The sequence below is a fragment of the Myxocyprinus asiaticus genome, chromosome 10, assembly GCF_019703515.2.
Source record: "Myxocyprinus asiaticus isolate MX2 ecotype Aquarium Trade chromosome 10, UBuf_Myxa_2, whole genome shotgun sequence".
Taxonomy (NCBI): Eukaryota; Metazoa; Chordata; class Actinopteri; order Cypriniformes; family Catostomidae; genus Myxocyprinus; species Myxocyprinus asiaticus.
In genome coordinates, this window is record NC_059353.1 from 34,781,995 (window position 1) to 34,798,789 (window position 16,795).

General features: G+C 37.8%; 2 protein-coding genes across 2 annotated transcripts in view; both read right to left on the reverse strand.

Annotated features, from left to right (window-relative positions):
• LOC127446732 (NADP-dependent malic enzyme-like) overlaps positions 1-2,480 on the reverse strand; it is a 13,014-nt gene extending 10,534 nt beyond the window's left edge. The window contains exons 1-2 of the mRNA XM_051707876.1: positions 2,261-2,480; positions 1,586-1,764 (exon numbers count right to left, since the gene is read on the reverse strand). Coding sequence (XP_051563836.1) covers positions 1,586-1,759 — 174 coding nt within the window. The 5' untranslated portion in view covers positions 1,760-1,764; positions 2,261-2,480. The remainder of the gene's footprint in view (positions 1-1,585; positions 1,765-2,260) is intronic.
• Positions 2,481-2,935: 455 nt separating this feature from the next.
• ildr1b (immunoglobulin-like domain containing receptor 1b) lies at positions 2,936-15,063 on the reverse strand. Its single transcript, XM_051707881.1, has 8 exons — positions 14,804-15,063; positions 9,166-9,336; positions 8,893-9,042; positions 8,441-8,560; positions 8,208-8,354; positions 6,632-6,757; positions 5,695-6,539; positions 2,936-4,397 (listed from the first exon to the last, which is right to left on the reverse strand). The coding sequence occupies exons 1-8, from the start codon at positions 14,850-14,852 to the stop codon at positions 4,359-4,361; spliced, it is 1,647 nt and encodes a 548-aa protein (XP_051563841.1). The 5' UTR covers positions 14,853-15,063; the 3' UTR covers positions 2,936-4,358.
• Positions 15,064-16,795: the final 1,732 nt, after the last annotated feature.

The window sequence follows — 16,795 nt, forward strand, 5'->3', positions numbered from 1 at the left end:
TTGGACTACAGTTACTTTTTTATAGATTACATAATTACATATTAACAAGGCAACGGCAGTAAATTATTAATGATTTATTGATCATTTTCATATCAATGTCCTCTCATTCTTAACCCGAAGTGCAATAATCTCACAGATGAACATTTTGAGCATGTGCTCCTTTATGTTACAACAGTAAGATATGCACCTCGGCTAAGGAACAGGTGATGAACTATTACTGATTATTAAGGGTTAAAAGTAAGCGTGTCAGTGTTTAGAGCTGTTAGCTTTGACCTAGCAATGTCATTGCTGTTGATTTCAGGTTCATTACTGTTTGTTCATGTAATGTTTCTATTGTTTTATGCACTTAAAATGAACTAGATATGTTTATAAAAAATATATATTTATTATTTCTTACTACCTAACCAATGGTGTGCAGCTCACACATTTAACTTAATTGCTTCAAAGGATCTAATGGATGCCATCTCTAAGGGTCCTGCCCGCAGGGTACACAAAAGACCAACTACAAAATGTGCAGCAATATGGAACAAAATCCATCGCTCTAATGTTGCTGCTGATGCAGTGGAGTCCACTGCATGAAACTTGACATGAAACTTGACACAGTTGTTCCTTGTGTGACTTTTACAATATTCTTGATGTTCAAAAGATAATATCTTGCACCTCAACTTTGGAATAACCGATGGACTATCAGTAAGCAGTAAGGGTTAAAAGTGTTTTAGTGTTTTTTAATAAAAGCTTTGACCTAGGCAATGTTGTTGCTGTTCATTTAATGGCCATTTATTTCCGTTCATTTTATGATCGATTTATGTTGATTTTATGGTCATTAATGTCGTAATGCTGCTATTGTTTTATGCACTTAAAATTAACTTGATATCTAAGTGTTTTGAATTATACACTTTGACCATGCTGTAAGATTTAATGTTTATTTAATTTGTGTAATGTTTAATGCACTTTTTAAAAATGTCATAAGGAACTCTTTTCGTCAGTCAAAAAGAATGGAATACATTTTCTTCCTCTTTGTACTTTTATGTTAAAATGATTATCCTACTCAAATGCATGTGACATAAAATAAAATGGAATTAGGTTGAAAGCAATCCGAAAGTAATCCAAAGTAATCAGATTATATTACCCCCCCAATGAGATTACGTTGCTGATTGCATTTTTTGTCATGTTATTTGTAATCAGTACCTGATTACAATTCACAAGTAATCCACCCAGCTCAGATTATGCATATTCAGTGGTCTAATGCAGCTCAATTCCAATTCAGAATCCTGGCTGAGTCATACCTTGTCACAATTCTTAGAAAATATTTGAGTTTCAAATCATTCATGAGACCACTAAACTTTAAAACATCTAGTGACATTGAGCTCAAGCCAGGCTTTGCATGCAGATTACGTATCTCATAATGCCACTTTCATATGCTGTTATCTGTGGGGACTTTGGCATTAATTCATGTCTAATCAAAGCACCTGCTGCTGACAATGCAATATCTCCTGGGTCAAGAAGAACATTTCTTCGGCAATTACCTATACATCAAATGACACTCACGTTCCCAGAACATGAGCTTGGGCCTAACTATGCTTACCTTGTTTAAGTGTGGGTTCCTGATAATGTCATAGCCACGCTTTTTGGTGAAGACAGAGCCCTTGGAGCTCACGCCTGAGTGACAGACCCTCACGGCCCCAATGAGAGCAGCAGACTGGGCACCAGAGAAAACCCTACACAGGGACAGCATACTCTTACCCGAGAGAGAGTTCATGATTCCTGTAAAGTGAGAGAATTGAGATTTAGACATGGCAGTCCCTTATAAAAATCAATGGTAACTATGGTTCCAGAATATTCCAGAATATTATATTTCACTGCAGTAAAACTGTGGTAACTTCAATTTGCCACCAATATCATAAACAATGACAAGGATTTCTGTAATAATGCATTATAATTGTTCTGTAGTAACAATAATTGTATTATGTTTGTGGTTATCATGGTCATTTTAGTATATCACGGTGCAACAAAGAAACAGATATGACTAATACAGCCCTTGCAAGTTCAGCAAGTTCGTCCTCTCCCACTGTAAACAAGGCCTTTGGGTAGAACATGCTTAACACATGATCGGTGAATGCAGTGTATTATGATGCGCAGATATTCACTAAGGTTCTTCATTTCAAACAGCTTGTTTCAGGCCAACTTTATATTCTGGAGAGGTTCACCCTTGTCATTGTTCTATTATAAGACACGCCTGTTTATAAGCAAAGCCACGTACCTGAGAACAGCCTGAATCAGTCCACCGGCAGGCTCTGTTTCACTGGGTTTAATCCAAACGCTGAGCTGCTGCTGCTGCTGCCTGTCTCCTCTGATGGGCAGTGGAGGATGATGAGGATGATGATGTTGCAATCGTCTGACACAAAAACGATCCAGGTTTGTTTGACTTTGACACTTAAGCTTCCCTACGCTCTTCCCTTTGTCCCGCCCCTTTGGGGCTTAACTGGCCAATAGGATGAGACGATGCGAGTGACGAAGTTTCCAAATAAAAGAAAAGATCTGTGGCATCTCTCCTCCCCCACTTTTTGTTTTGTTCTTTGAAACGCTTTACCCGCCTTGTTCTAAAACAAAATAAAAGCAGCTATTGGACCGCGGGCGTTTCAGTAGTGCCACAGAAAAACGTATTCACAAAGTTGCTTGGTCAAACTTTATAAATACAGAAGATGCACCAGATCCCACATACACTGCAGATATGCTTCTTATAAGAACTTTTAGTGTTTTGTTTTGTGGATATAATAAAAGATTATTTATAATTATTATTAATAATAACAAAAACAATATATCATATATTAATATATCAATAACATCTAAATATAAGTATAAACTTTATAATAATAACAATATAATACATGTATTAATTATTATTCATAATAATTAATTATAAAATAATGTGTAAGCACATATTGTAATAACAGTCCAATTTAATTATAAGAGGAAAGTCTGTCGACATTTTTCAGAAAAAAAAAAAAAAGAACAAAAAAAATCACATATACGCAGGAAGGTATTCAAACAGATGTTCCCAGATAAAACCTGTAAAAGTAACTTCCAACCATGTCTACAGCAATTTCAGCACATGACTCAAGAGTCAACCAAAAGACCTTGAAAGCTTTTCTCTTTGAAACAGATGGTACAGCTCATGTAAGAATTGAGTGTTATGGTGTTGTTTTTTAATGCGACTAATAGCAAATACATTTGTACTGACACCGAAACAGTTACCTTTCTCTTGATAAACATGGTATTTAGATGAAAGTACCAAACATGAAAACAAACAACTAAACCAACAAAAGAACATCTCCAAAGAGCAAACTGAAGTAAACAGAACACTTAAATGAACAAAAGAGGCTCTTTTATGTATAACCTTCACTGAAGTGCCACTGAGCGTCATCCACATATTGTACTAATCAAATACCAGAAACCCTGTTTGTGGTTAAAGGAATATTCGGGGTTCAAAAGTTGAGCTCAGTTGACAGCATTTGTGGCATAATGTTGATTACCACAACAAATAATTTTGACTTGTCCATCCTTTTCTTTAAAACAAACAAAAATCGAGGTTACAGTGAGGCACTTACAATGGAAGTGAATGGGGCCAATTTTTGGAGTGTTTAAAGGCAGAAATGTGAAGCTTATTATTTTATTAAAGCACTTACATTAATTCTTCTGTTAAAACTCATGTATTATGGAGCTGTAAAGCTGTTTAAATCAACATTTTTACAGTTGTTTTAAGGTTTTAGGGTTTACAGCGTTATGTTGTCATGGCAACGAAGTTGTAAAACTGGGTGTACATGTACACACAAAAGATTACTAAGCGATTTTATCACATTAAAATCATCTTAACACACATATTGTTTACGTTTTGTGGCTACATTTTTGAGTATTTTAACGTTTACCGATTGGCCCCATTCACTTCCATGCTTTTTTTAAAGGAGGGACGAGTCTAAATAAATGTTTGTGATAATTAACATTATGCCACAAGATGCTGTCAATTGAGCCTAATTTGTTCTGAATTCAGAATATTCCTTTAACAATATACAATAAAAAAGTTCCATTAGTAGTATAAAACAAACAAATGTTTTCAAGTGATTGCATATCTACAGCTTAAAATAAAATAGATAAAATACACGTAAAAAAAAAAAAAAAGGCATACAGTGCATTCACTGTCTTCCAGATATCTAATGCAGTCCACCTGTGATCAATTTTTAATTTCAGTGCAAAAGTGCACCATTAGTCCTAATGATAGTACACTGCTCCAGTAGACATTCATGAAGGTGGTAAGTAGTGACAGATCAGTTTGGAAATGAAGGACAAGGCAGGTTGAGGATTCAGATCACCACGCTTGTGCCACTGCGAGAACTCTTATCCTGTAAGATTGAGATTATTTATGATGAGACAAACAATAAAACTTATTTACATTTGCCTTTATTAATTTAGTGTTATTTACTCAGTTTCAGACATAAATGTTTTATTAAACGTTAATAAAATGACAAACTAACTTTCTCACTGAATAAAAAAGTGCTGTATGAGACAATCTTAGGAATGGTTAACAGGAAAAGGTGGGGGGAAAAGTTAAGAATTACTATAGATTGTCTTTGCATATGCTGTTACAAAACATAAAACCAAGTGACATCTGCAAACAAATGATACTTTATCCTCAGAACCTTATTTAAAAGGAATTTCTTTTAACAAACTGTTAAAGGGATAGTTCACCCAAATATGAAAATTTTCTCATCGTTTACTTACCCTCATGGCATCCCAGATGTGTATGACTTTCTTTCTTCAGCAGAACACAGATGAAGATTTTTAGAAGAATATTTCAGCTCTGTTGGTTCTTTCAATGCAAGTGAATGGTGGCCGGAAATCTGAAGGTCCAAAAAGCACATAAAAGCAGCATTAAAGTAATCCATAAGCCTACAGTGGTTAAATCTGAATAATAAATAAATAGCGATATGATAGGTGTGGGTAGGAAACAGATCAATATTTAAGTAATTAAATAATTTTTACTATAAATCTCCACTTTCACTTTCACATGTGAAAAAACTGGCACCAAATGTGACTTTCATATGTGAAAGTAAAAGTTGAGATTTATAGTAAAAAAGGACTTAAATATTGATCTGTTTCTCATCCACACCTATCATATCGCTTCTGAAAACATGTATTTAACCACTGAAGTCTTATGGATTACTTTTATGCTGCTTTTATCTGCTTTTTGGACCTTCAGATTTCTGGCCACCACTCCCTTGCTTTGAAAGGGCCAATAGAGCAAAGATATTCTTCTACAAATCTTAATTTGTGTTCAGCAGATGAACAAAAGTCATACACATCTGGGATGGCATGAGGGTGAGTAAATAAGAGAATTTTCATTTTTGGGTGAACTATCCCCCTTTAATGTATTTTGTAGTGGATGTATGCAGTCAGAGACCCTCAAGTTCACACAGGTGGTCTAGCAGAGTAACCATGTTTAACAATACATCTATTGTTTTATCATTTAAAACCTGACATTTTTCCTGTAATTTTTTGCTTGAAAACTACTTGTGCCCTTTCTTTAAAATAAATGCCACTTCTTTTGATATTTTGTTACCTAATGCAATGGCATTTAAAAATTTTTAAGTGTGGTTTAAGTGTCCAAATACTTTTGGGGTCATGGGTTTAGATTCTTACTGAGAAGTGGTCGCTCCTCCTGCTGTGGCCAGGCAGAATGTCAATGGAAGAGTAAGCTGGTGGTTTCTCAGACAATCTCCCTTGAGATCGTTTTTCCATTCTATAACTGTCCTCCTCATCTGAACTCCAGGAGCCCCTGCGTGGAGCAGGTGAATAACTCCTGTCCCTCCGATTAGTCGCACGCTCCAACTCTTCCAACAGCTCCCCTTTACTGAGGGCACATGGACGAGACCTGTCTGAACCTGAACCTCCTCTGCGTCCTGCAGAACCTCGCCCTCCACGCCTGTCATCCCAGTCTGACTCGTCACTGTAGCTGCGTGGGATCCCTCTTCGTGAAGATGCTTGCTCCCTCCAGGAGTTATCCCGATGATGACCTGTGCGATTAGAACTACCACTGGACTGACTAGACTGCCGAAGTCTCCCATGGGCACCACCATTAGCCCGCCGAGAGCTCTGTTTTGCACGCCCCACAATGGGAGGCAGTTGGATGACTCTGCGCTCCACACCTTGTACACCCATCTCATCCAGGGCTGAAAGCATGCTGGGTGGCCTGGCTGAAAAAGACACAGCCTGTGGTGTGGGTTGGGGTTGTGAGGCCATATAATGAGGTTGAAGGTTTTGAAGCGGGACTGCTGCGTAGTGATGCTGAGGCTGGAGCATCGAGGTTCCCATATTCATCCCTCTAACCTGGTTCTCCACAAAATCTAACACCTGGTTATTTCCATGTGCATTCCCATTCATGGTGACATTGGCATGGTATCCATGGGGAGGTGCTGGTTGAGGGGAAGGAATGGCCATTGGGCCCATGGGAAAGTTGTGTTTGGATGGAGTTTCATAAAATGAGCCTGTGGAATACAAATTCAAATGAGTTTTGTAAGAGCCACATTAGTGTCATTCTATTACTGATCAGCAGATGATTAGAGGAAGCATATCTGACCTGAATACAGTAATGGGTTTCCCTGAGAAGATGCATTTGAAGCAATAGGGGCATAAATGGGCTGTCCATGAAGCCATGGTACCATTGCCTTTTGAGCGTCACGCATCATCTTGTGGTGCATTACCGCTAAGGAGAGAATGAACATGAAACAAATATTTGACAAGATTTCAGAATGAAAAAGAAGTCATTTGTTATTAGAGATCAATAAATATTATGGGTGTAAAAATGCATCGATCTGACAAAGAAATTTCCATGCATCAATTACGGAATTTAAGAATCGATTATTATTACTATATTAATACCCAATGTGATACCAATACAATCAAAGATTACACAAGCCTTCTCGCAACAGACGGGAAGCGTGTGAGATTAAAAAGAAAAAAGGGCACGTTAAATTAAGAAGGTTCATGCTTCCGAGTTCACTTCCAGTGACCCCACATAGAATAAGCAGGTAAATGGATGGATGGATGCTGCCAAGTTCAGCTTTTTGTGATTAATTATTACTGTTTGCGTACAATTGACCAAAGTAAGTTAACTGTTGTTGCTTTCTTCTCCAATTACGATATATTATGTTTATATTGCATTATATCTCCATAAAATGTGCAATTTCTCCATAAAATTGTTTAACCACGAATAGTAGACAGCCTTAATAAATGTCAGTGAGCAAATTCACTCACTTGTTTACTCGCTCTCTTTACAGTGCGCTATATAGGGAATAGGGAGTGATTTCAGACTCCCATTGAAAATGAACAGGAAACTTGCAGGTACAGCACCAGGCATAAAACCGCCTTTATACGCTATTAATACATGGTTTTCAGTTCTATGATCCTGCTTGATTTAAACATAGACCTTATCTGTCTGCACATGACATATTCTATTCGTAATTATTGGTGCAATAAATGTTAACGTTACATCATATGCAAATCTATAATGCTTATTCCACGGTTTACATACCGTCTGTTTGTGTGTGTTTTTGAAAGAAGTCATTGTGTTGCATTATGCAATCCTTTATATCAGATCTATAATGCATGGAACATTAGTGTTATTTTTCTGTTCATATATGTAGCCACACATAAGCCGAACCTCCTTGGTCCTAAATGCATCTGTGTCTCTAGTGCTCATGTCTGGTGGATGTCTGTGATGTCTAAATTAAGAATGTTCAGTAAAAAAGTATTATTTTTAACCATATTTTTAAAAATCATTCTAAAATAATTGAATTGTGACCAAATTTGAGATTTCATGATGCATCATAGCTGTTAGTTAAAGAATCATAACTGAATCGTTGTCAGGGCAAATATTTACACAACTAACCAACGTTGTTTATCATTTTTCATGTTAAAGTGTCTGATATCTGATTACTAAATCATAGCTACATAATTATTAGACTACAAAAATAAAAACATAATATGCATTTTGAATGTTTTAATAATAATAATATTAGTAGTAATGATAACAATAATAATATTATTGTTGACAAATAAAGTCAATTAAGACGACATGTAATGACAGCCACAGTCACTATTCACTTTTTCCATACAATGAAAGATGCATGCAAAGAGTCAGTGGGGGTAAATACCTTTTTCTGGACAGCAACAAGTGTGAGGACAGCAGGGACAACGCACATAACAGCAGCAATTCTGAGGACAGCACTGACAACAGCAGACACCAATCAGTATGATCAGCAACAATGCCCCAAGAATGATGAGCAGCACAGTCAGCCAGTCTGAGAGAAAGAGGGGGATGTGACCTCATCAGCACCTATGAGCTTTTCAGTGGTTACAATCAAGACTTCAGTGTGTTAATACTTACGATACACGATGAGTTTTATTTCCTTGTCAGAGTCTCCCACAACATCACCGGCTGCATCAATGGAGCAGTAATACATGCCGTTGTCCCACCACATGACCTCATTGATTACCAGGTCTGCAGCTGTAAAACAAAAAAAGGTAAATCATAAAACATTTACTATGCTATGTGGCAGCATGTTGCCAAGGTTACGAAGGATACATTTACCCTAATTTATAATAAATTAACTGAATGACAGACATTTCAGCAGAATGACAGCCTAAGTATCCTTTTACATTCATTGCATCTTTTTTTCCATATAATGAAAGTGAATGGTGACTGAGGTGTGTGCATAACTTCTCCTTTTGTATTTCACTTGAAAAAAAGAAATCATACGGGTTTGGAATGACATGAGAGGGAGTAATGAAAGAATTTATGTTCAGTGTTTGAAAAAGCACTAGTGGGTCCAAACTCACTATTTTGTAAAGAGATCTTGCGCTGTCGATACTCTGTCCCCAGAGTAGCTTCGTTGATGCCCCTTTTCTGAATCACTATGCGAATAGTGCGCTGACTGTCTGGACAATCATTAGCTGGGTCCTGCTTAAGGGCCAAAGCTGCTTGGTATGCTAATGGAAGAGAAAACCATACATGGTCACATCGATTATCACATTTATTATGAAAAGAAAAATAAAAGCTTTGCAGCCTATATTTTCGAGGTGTTGAGGCTCAAGTTCTCCTATGACACTCACCAGTTGAGTAATATTCCAGGATTGGATCCAGACAGAAAGACTTGTATCGCCATGTGACCAGGACATCTTGTTGGTTTGCAGTGGTGGAGTAGTCACACCGCAGAATGACAGAAGCAAACAGAGTTGTGTATCTCTCCGTCTGAGGAACATTAACCTGGATTGACAACAGCTCTGAGAAGAGAGGGAGACAGTGATATCTCGATTAAAACATCTCGATTTACACTGATGAGCCAAAATATTATGACCTCCTGCCTAATATGCTGTCGGTCCCCCACGTGCTGCCAACAGAGCACCGACCTGCCAAGGCATGGACTCTACAAGACCCCTGAAGGTGTCCTGTGGTATCTGGCACCAAGACATTTTCAACAGATCCTTCAAGTCCTGTAAGTAGAGAGGTGAAGCTGTCGTGGATCGGACTTGTTGGTCCAGCACATCCCACAGATGCTCAATCGGATTGAGATCTGGGTAATTTGGAGAACAGGGCAACACCTTGAACTCTTCATCATATTCCTCAAACCATTCCCGAACAATGTATGCAGTGTGGCAGGCCACATTATCCTGCTGAAAGAGGCCGCTGCCATCAAGGAATGCCATTGCTATGAAGGGGTGTACCTGGTCTATAACGATGTTTAAATAGGTGGCACGTGTCAAATTGATGACTACATGAATGGCCGGATTCCCAGCAGAACACTGCCCAGAGCATCACACTCCCTCCACCGTCTTGTTGTCTTCCCACAGTGCATCCTGGTGCCATTACTTCCCCAAGTAAAAGGCGTACACGTACACGTGATGTAAAAGAAAATGGAACTCATCGGACCAGGTGACCTTCTTCCACTGCTCCAGTTCTGACGCTCGCGTGCCGCGCTTTCGACGGTATACAGGGGTCATCATGGGCACTCTGACTGGTCTGTGGCTATGCAGCCACATACGCAGCAAGATGTGATGCACTGTGTGTTGTGACACATTCCTCCCGTAACCATCATTAAAAAAATTTGTGACTTGTGCCACAGTAGACTTTCTGTCGGTTTGGACCAGACGGGATAGCATTCGTTGCCCTCGCGCAACACGCCTTGCCGTTTCAGAGATGCTCTGTCCCAGTCATCTGGCCATAAAAATCTGGCCCTGGTCACTGAGGTCTTTACTCCTGCCCATTTCTCCTGCATTCAACACGCTGACTACGTGAACTGATTGTTCGCTTACCATCTAATCTACCCAGACCTTGACATGTGGCCTTGTTAGGAGATGATCAACATTATTCGCTTCACCTATGAGTGGCCATAATGTTTTGGCTCATCGATGTATATGACTTTCACGATTAATGGATTTCTTTTTATTGTCATTTAAAATCGATTGCACCCAAAAAGCGCAATTTCTAGCCAATGAAATATTTTAGAGCTGAGAACTATCCACTATAGAAATTTTCATGACTTTTTAAGATTCTACCAATTTCCATGACTTTTCCAGGCCTGGAAATGGAATCACAATTTTTAAATTTCCCTGACATTTCCAGGTTTTTTATTATTTGTGGGAACCTTGTTGGATGGCCTTATAAGTCAATACACTAATACTTTAAAGCATGAACATACAGAGACCAAAAATTATTTGTGTATCCACAATATTCCTGAGTCCCATGACACTTTGCGGGCGATGTGGGTGGAACTTCCGGTTAAGCGTAAACAGTCGCATATGTACTGACGCAGCATTAAAAATGACAGAAACTTGAGAACAAATTTTTCTCCCAATTTTGGAATGCCCAATTCCCAATGTGCTTTTAAGTCCTCGTGGTCGCGTAGTGACTCGCCTCAGTCCGGGTGGCGGAGGATGAATCCCAGTTGCCTCCGCGTCTGAGATCGTCAACTGCGCATCTTATCACGTGGCTTGTTTAGCGTTTCCATGGAGACATAGCAGGTGTGGAGGCTTAACGTCATCCACCGCGGCAACCATGCTCAACTCACCACGCGCCCCACTGAGAACGAACCACATTATAGCGATCACGAGGAGGTTGCCCCATGTGACTCTACCCTCCCTAGCAACCGGGCCAATTTGGTTGCTTAGGAGACCTGGCTGGAGTCACTCAGCATGCCCTGGGATTCAAACTAGCAAACTCCAGGGGTGGTAGTTCCTCATCTATCTTTTAATGACTATGGGTTTTAAGATGATTGCCAAACATCGCAAATAGAAGCATTTTAGTTATTTTGTTGAGTCTTTATCCATCAATGGAAGAACCTGAGCAGACTAACCTGACAAGCTATGTAGCCTATTAGCAACTTCACAGCTGTAAAATTGGACATGTTTTGATAACAGTAGACAATTACGTTTATTTTAAAGCCTATATTGAGTCTAGTCAGAACCTGAAGAGTTTATTGTACCAACATTATATATTTACTGCAGATACAGGGGAGGTCCAAACTGCAGGATGCTCGTGTTTTACAGGACTCAGGCGATGAGACTGTCATGCTGCCGTTTTTCGGATAAAATAAAATTATTTTGTTGGAGATGAATGTGTAGTAAGCTCAATCTAGCTTTATAATTGTTAGTTTACATAATAACCATCTATAAATGCTATAACTACATCAAATGTTTTAGTGTTGACTGAACAACTGATCCTGTAGATTGAATTTATTGTTCTTGTATAATAATGATGTATTAACAGCTACACAATAAACTGTACCGTACAATAAGAACTACATGCAATACAAATAAATATATTTATTTGGACATATATTATAAACATTGTACACAAAAGTTCAATGTTCTCTGTAAAGCAACTATACAACAGTATGTATTATTAAAAACACTGTACAAATAAATTTAATTGATCCTAAATGAATGTCCACACTGTTTTCCAAATCACCTTTAGTGTAGACAAGCACATTCTGCAAAGACACTCAAAACAAAGTGAATTGCAGGCAAGAAAAATGCAGGAAAGAGGAAAATCATAATACAATTCATTTCAAACGTGATAAAATATCTCACTACTGTACATGTCTCATCTAATAATTATGGTCTTGCACTGTAGAATTGATCCATTTAGCATCACAGCATGAAAACTGTTGAAAACATTGTCACTACTCATAGACAGTTCAGGAAAAAAAAAAAACATTCCTTTTTATACTCAGTAATAATGCCATTTCAAAACATGTGAATTCACAAAAAAAAAAAAAAAAAGATGCTAAACAGAAATGAACAAACTCTCAAAATTTCGAATGAACTTTCAGCACATGTACACACACCTGTTAGCACAATAATGCTATCGTTTATGTAATTCATTGTGCTCCGTTTCTGGATGTCTATCGTAGCCGGACTGTAATGGTGGATAATATAAGTAATCCCTGCTGTTTACTTCTTGCCAATAAAGTGAAGAGCACACAAACAAATTATTCAAAGATTTTTCAAACAGATATTCCTAAGACAATCCTTCTGTAGGCAGCCGCATGACAAGCAAGCAGTGACCGGCTACACACAAAATGCCAACAAATCGCACTTCCGCTAGCCAACAGGAAATTCTGCCCACCTAGCGAAATACAGTGGACTCGTATGAGAATATTGTGGATAGGGTGTTTCACTAGAGCAATGGTTCCCAACCCTGTTCCTGGAGGCCCCCCAACACTACACATTTTGGATACCTCCCTAATCAATCACGTCCCCCGCACTCTTTAAAAAGGAGATTTTTGTCCCCTGCACTTTTTCAAGCTAAACCCATACCGAGTCCAAATGGTGGAATTGTATACAGTATTCTTTGCATTTTGTTACTTTGGGCTGACTTGAGCAACCATCCAGCCAGTCACAGGTGAGTTTCATGAGTCGAAACAACCCTTATGTAATAGGCCGTCAGTCAGACAGTCTAATCAATGCAGCCTTATTCATTTCAACAATGCTCATTTATCCATGTTTTTTTATCACCGTTGATCTAAATTAATAATCTAGAGATGAGGAATATACAAACGAGAGTTATTTATCGGCACATCATTCTTGATTGACAGCATTACGTGAAATGCACTGCAGAAAACAAAAAGAAAGGACAATCCTTCTTAAAGCACACGTTGTAAGTGGAGTTTATATCAGCGCCTTAAATCTCACAATGAAAAAATAAATTGCACATGCACAATTGTCATTATTGTAATTGATAAAACAATTTATTCAAGGACCAGTTAGTGCTCAGTCTTTTATTGTAATGTGTGAAACAGAACCAAGTGCTCCACAAGATGCCCTTTATTTTTGCAGCTAATTTTGCGAAATTTTGCAATTATTTTGCAATACTTCAATCTTTAAAATACTACAAACATTAAAAGTAAATATGTATATATATTAATATAATTCTTATTAATATACAAGTATGATATATATACTGTAATATATTAATACTGCTCTGTAAGTGCTGGATCTGTGCGAGCCACCTACTGACAGCTGACCCCCCCCCCCCCCCCCCTTTTTAAATGACCGCTACGCCCCTGCTCCGTATACAGCCTCCGAAGGCAGCACTTTCCTGGTTTCGGATGCAGCCCTGAACTGGGTGTATCAGAAAAGGGAGATATACAAAATGTGCAGTGATGGTGGGCCTCCAGGAACAAGGTTGGGAACCACTGCACTAGAGAATATATAAACAGAACTGCGGTTCAGTCTACACAACACTTCATTAATGTATTGGTATAAAGAAAGTTTATAAATACACGGTCACGTGATCTGTGCCATGTATCACAAAGAAGCTAAACAAACTCAGGATTCCAGGATTGATTTTAGTTTGACAAAACACACTAAATCCAACCAGGCTTCATTCACTAAGTCCAATCAGGCTTCATTATGTTTAAAGGGATAGTTCACCCATACAATGCAAGTGAATGGTGGCCAGAACATGGAACTTTGAAGGTCCAAAAAGCATATAAAGGCAGCATAAAAGTGGGTAAACACACTTCAGTGGGTAAATCCATTTCTTCAGAATCAGAAGCGATATGATAGATGTGGGTGAGAAACAGATCAATATTTAAGCCCTTTTCTTTCTATAAATTATCCTCCCTGCCCAGTAGGTGGCGATATGCACAAATAATTCGAAAGAAGAATTTGAAAGTGAAAGTGGAGATTTGCTAAAAAAGGATTTAAATATTGACAGACAAGGCAACAATTAAAGTGTCTTTAAAAATGTGAGACTGCTGAAAAACTATTTCTTGCAAATAAATAAGCTAACATATCTTTAAAAAAAAAAATTTTTTTTTTTTCTCTTTGAAGTGGGCTTTAAATTGGAGAGCGAGAGAATAGGGGGGAGTGGCATTATTGTGTCAGAGATATAAATTTGCTCACAGCTGATTGGTTCAGCATGAGATCTGTGATGGAGAACAAAACATAGCCGTTTAGATCATGTTACAATGGCGATGAACCATAATGAAAACCTATCCACCTTACTGGTACTGCAAATATAGAGTTCGCTTAAACTAAGTTTTAACTTACCTAGCTGCTTTGTGATATAGGCCACTGGTTTATTGGCCTGTAATGTTTACACCTGTTGATTATTAACCTTGCAACTCAACTTACTGAATTTATAGTAAAGCATTCCCATATTTTAAATAGTCAGAAGGATCTAATAGTAAACAATCCTTCAATTTCCCAGTTTAACCCCTGATAGTGGTTTTAGAAAGCCACTTACGTGTTGGAAAGACGTAGAGCACGAGAGCAATCACCTCGAGCTTCAGCATGTTTCTCGGTTACACGGAAGTTTTCTTTTTACCCACTTCAAATTTCCAACAAAACACAGCAAAATCCGGAGTACGACTCAAACTGCTTGTAAATGTTGGCACCACACGCAGGCCATCATGTCATCTGAAAAAGTATGTTAGAAGCATATCCATAAATATTCTTATTTCTGTGACCTATCTATATTCTCGAGAGTCCGCAGTGTAAACACACCTTTGCTCTATGGGAGAAGAATTCCCCTCCCCCATTCCACAATGACCTCACCGACTCCACCCCTCAACAGGTGCATCACACACAACAGAGTTGTGTATTTAGAACCGTCATATCGCCAAACGGTTGTTCATTATTGATTTTAGTTCAAAATCAGACCCCCAGACCCCCCCCCCCCCACCCACCCACACACACACACACACACACACACACACACACACACGTTGTTATTTGTAAATATGTGTCAACATGAAAGTATTGTAGCATTGCACCAAAACATATTTTACCATTTTACTTTTCAACCACAAGGGGGCGCCACTTGCTTGACCTTTTGGCGTTTTGACCCATTTTATTTTGCCGAAACAAAGGACAACTCTGTATCCTTAGATAAACTCTTATTTTTATCTGCTAAAATCATAGCCTTTATGAAATCTGCACTAGTTTTATGTTTTTGAAGCCATACTAATAGGCTACTGTCAAAGGTGTTTTCTCAATCATTGTACACACTGACCTGTCACACTGTTGTTCTCGCAAAGGAAATAGTGTGTATATGCTGCTTTCATAACATAAGTTGCTTTTCACTACACATGTTGCTTTTCAGTACAAATATGTATATTGTTTTTTTTGTTGTTGTTGTTGTTGTTGTTGTTTTTTTTTTTTTTTTTTTTTTTTTTTTTTTTTTTTAATCCTTTGTGTATTTTTAGGGGAATTTTGATATTTCAACCTCAATTCCTAGAATACATCTATAATACACTGTGTACACAAAATAGTTACACTCAGGACCTTCAGGACAAACATGTTCCCATTGAAACCCATTAAAACAGCAATATTTGATCCCAGTGCCATTAAAGCATAATATCATGAATTCTATGATATTATGCTTTCATTCCAGAGCCCTGGCTTCAAAATTAAAAAAAATTAAAATATTTTCCACCAGATGGCACCATTTTCCTCATGTTTAGCCTATGGAGCAAATACATGCTTTTTTCCTATTTTCTGTTTGCTGTATTATAGAGCACTGCAGGCCAATTGAATAAATGATGCAGCTAAAATTGTGTGGGTGTGTTAGTATGGATGTCAGAGTGTGTTTTGTATGTGTGTATTGAGAAATTTGTGTGTGTGTGTGTGTGTTTGTGTAAAAAAACAACAGTGGCATTATGTAAACTAACTGGCATTTCAAGGGTTAAAATCCTGAATATGAATGAATATTTGGTAGTTATGATCAGGACTGATGTTGGTTAAAAAAATTGACTCACTGAAAGTGGAAAATAATATTAATATATAATATTATTATGGCAGTTTTTTAACGTGGACATTTTTATACTCTAAGGACCTGAGTAACTTTTTTTTTATTGACGCCCAGTGGTTAATTCAACGCATTTTCCATCCAAAAGAGTATCAGAACACTAGTAGTAACCTGCATGATTACACTTTGCGTACAAAAAAGAACCATTGGAATTGCATGCAGGTTTGTAAATTTGAGTAGCATGTAAATACCATGGCATACATCGGTGCACACAGTGCTTGAGTTAATTCCAATCTTAAGGTGGGGTCCCTTCTACTTGAGTTTTGAGTGTGTGTGTGTGTGTTTGTGTGTGTGTGTGTGTGTATTTGTTATAGTGCTTTTAGTTCTTGTGTGTGGTTGAAACAAAGATCAAGAATAAAATAAAATAAATTTTTCAGTCCAGGCAATTTGATATAAGAGAGAGATATGTCATTATTATCTTTATTGAAA

Excerpts from the sequence above, each read along its gene's own strand:
- ildr1b (XM_051707881.1), bottom strand. The coding sequence starts at position 14,852 with ATGCTGAAGCTCGAGGTGATTGCTCTCGTGCTCTACGTCTTTCCAACA. Across the intron at positions 9,043-9,165 it reads CCTGGAATATTACTCAACTG|CATACCAAGCAGCTTTGGCC; the intron begins GTGAGTGTCATA and ends CTCTTCCATTAG. Across the intron at positions 6,540-6,631 it reads AAACCCATTACTGTATTCAG|GCTCATTTTATGAAACTCCA; the intron begins GTCAGATATGCT and ends TGTATTCCACAG.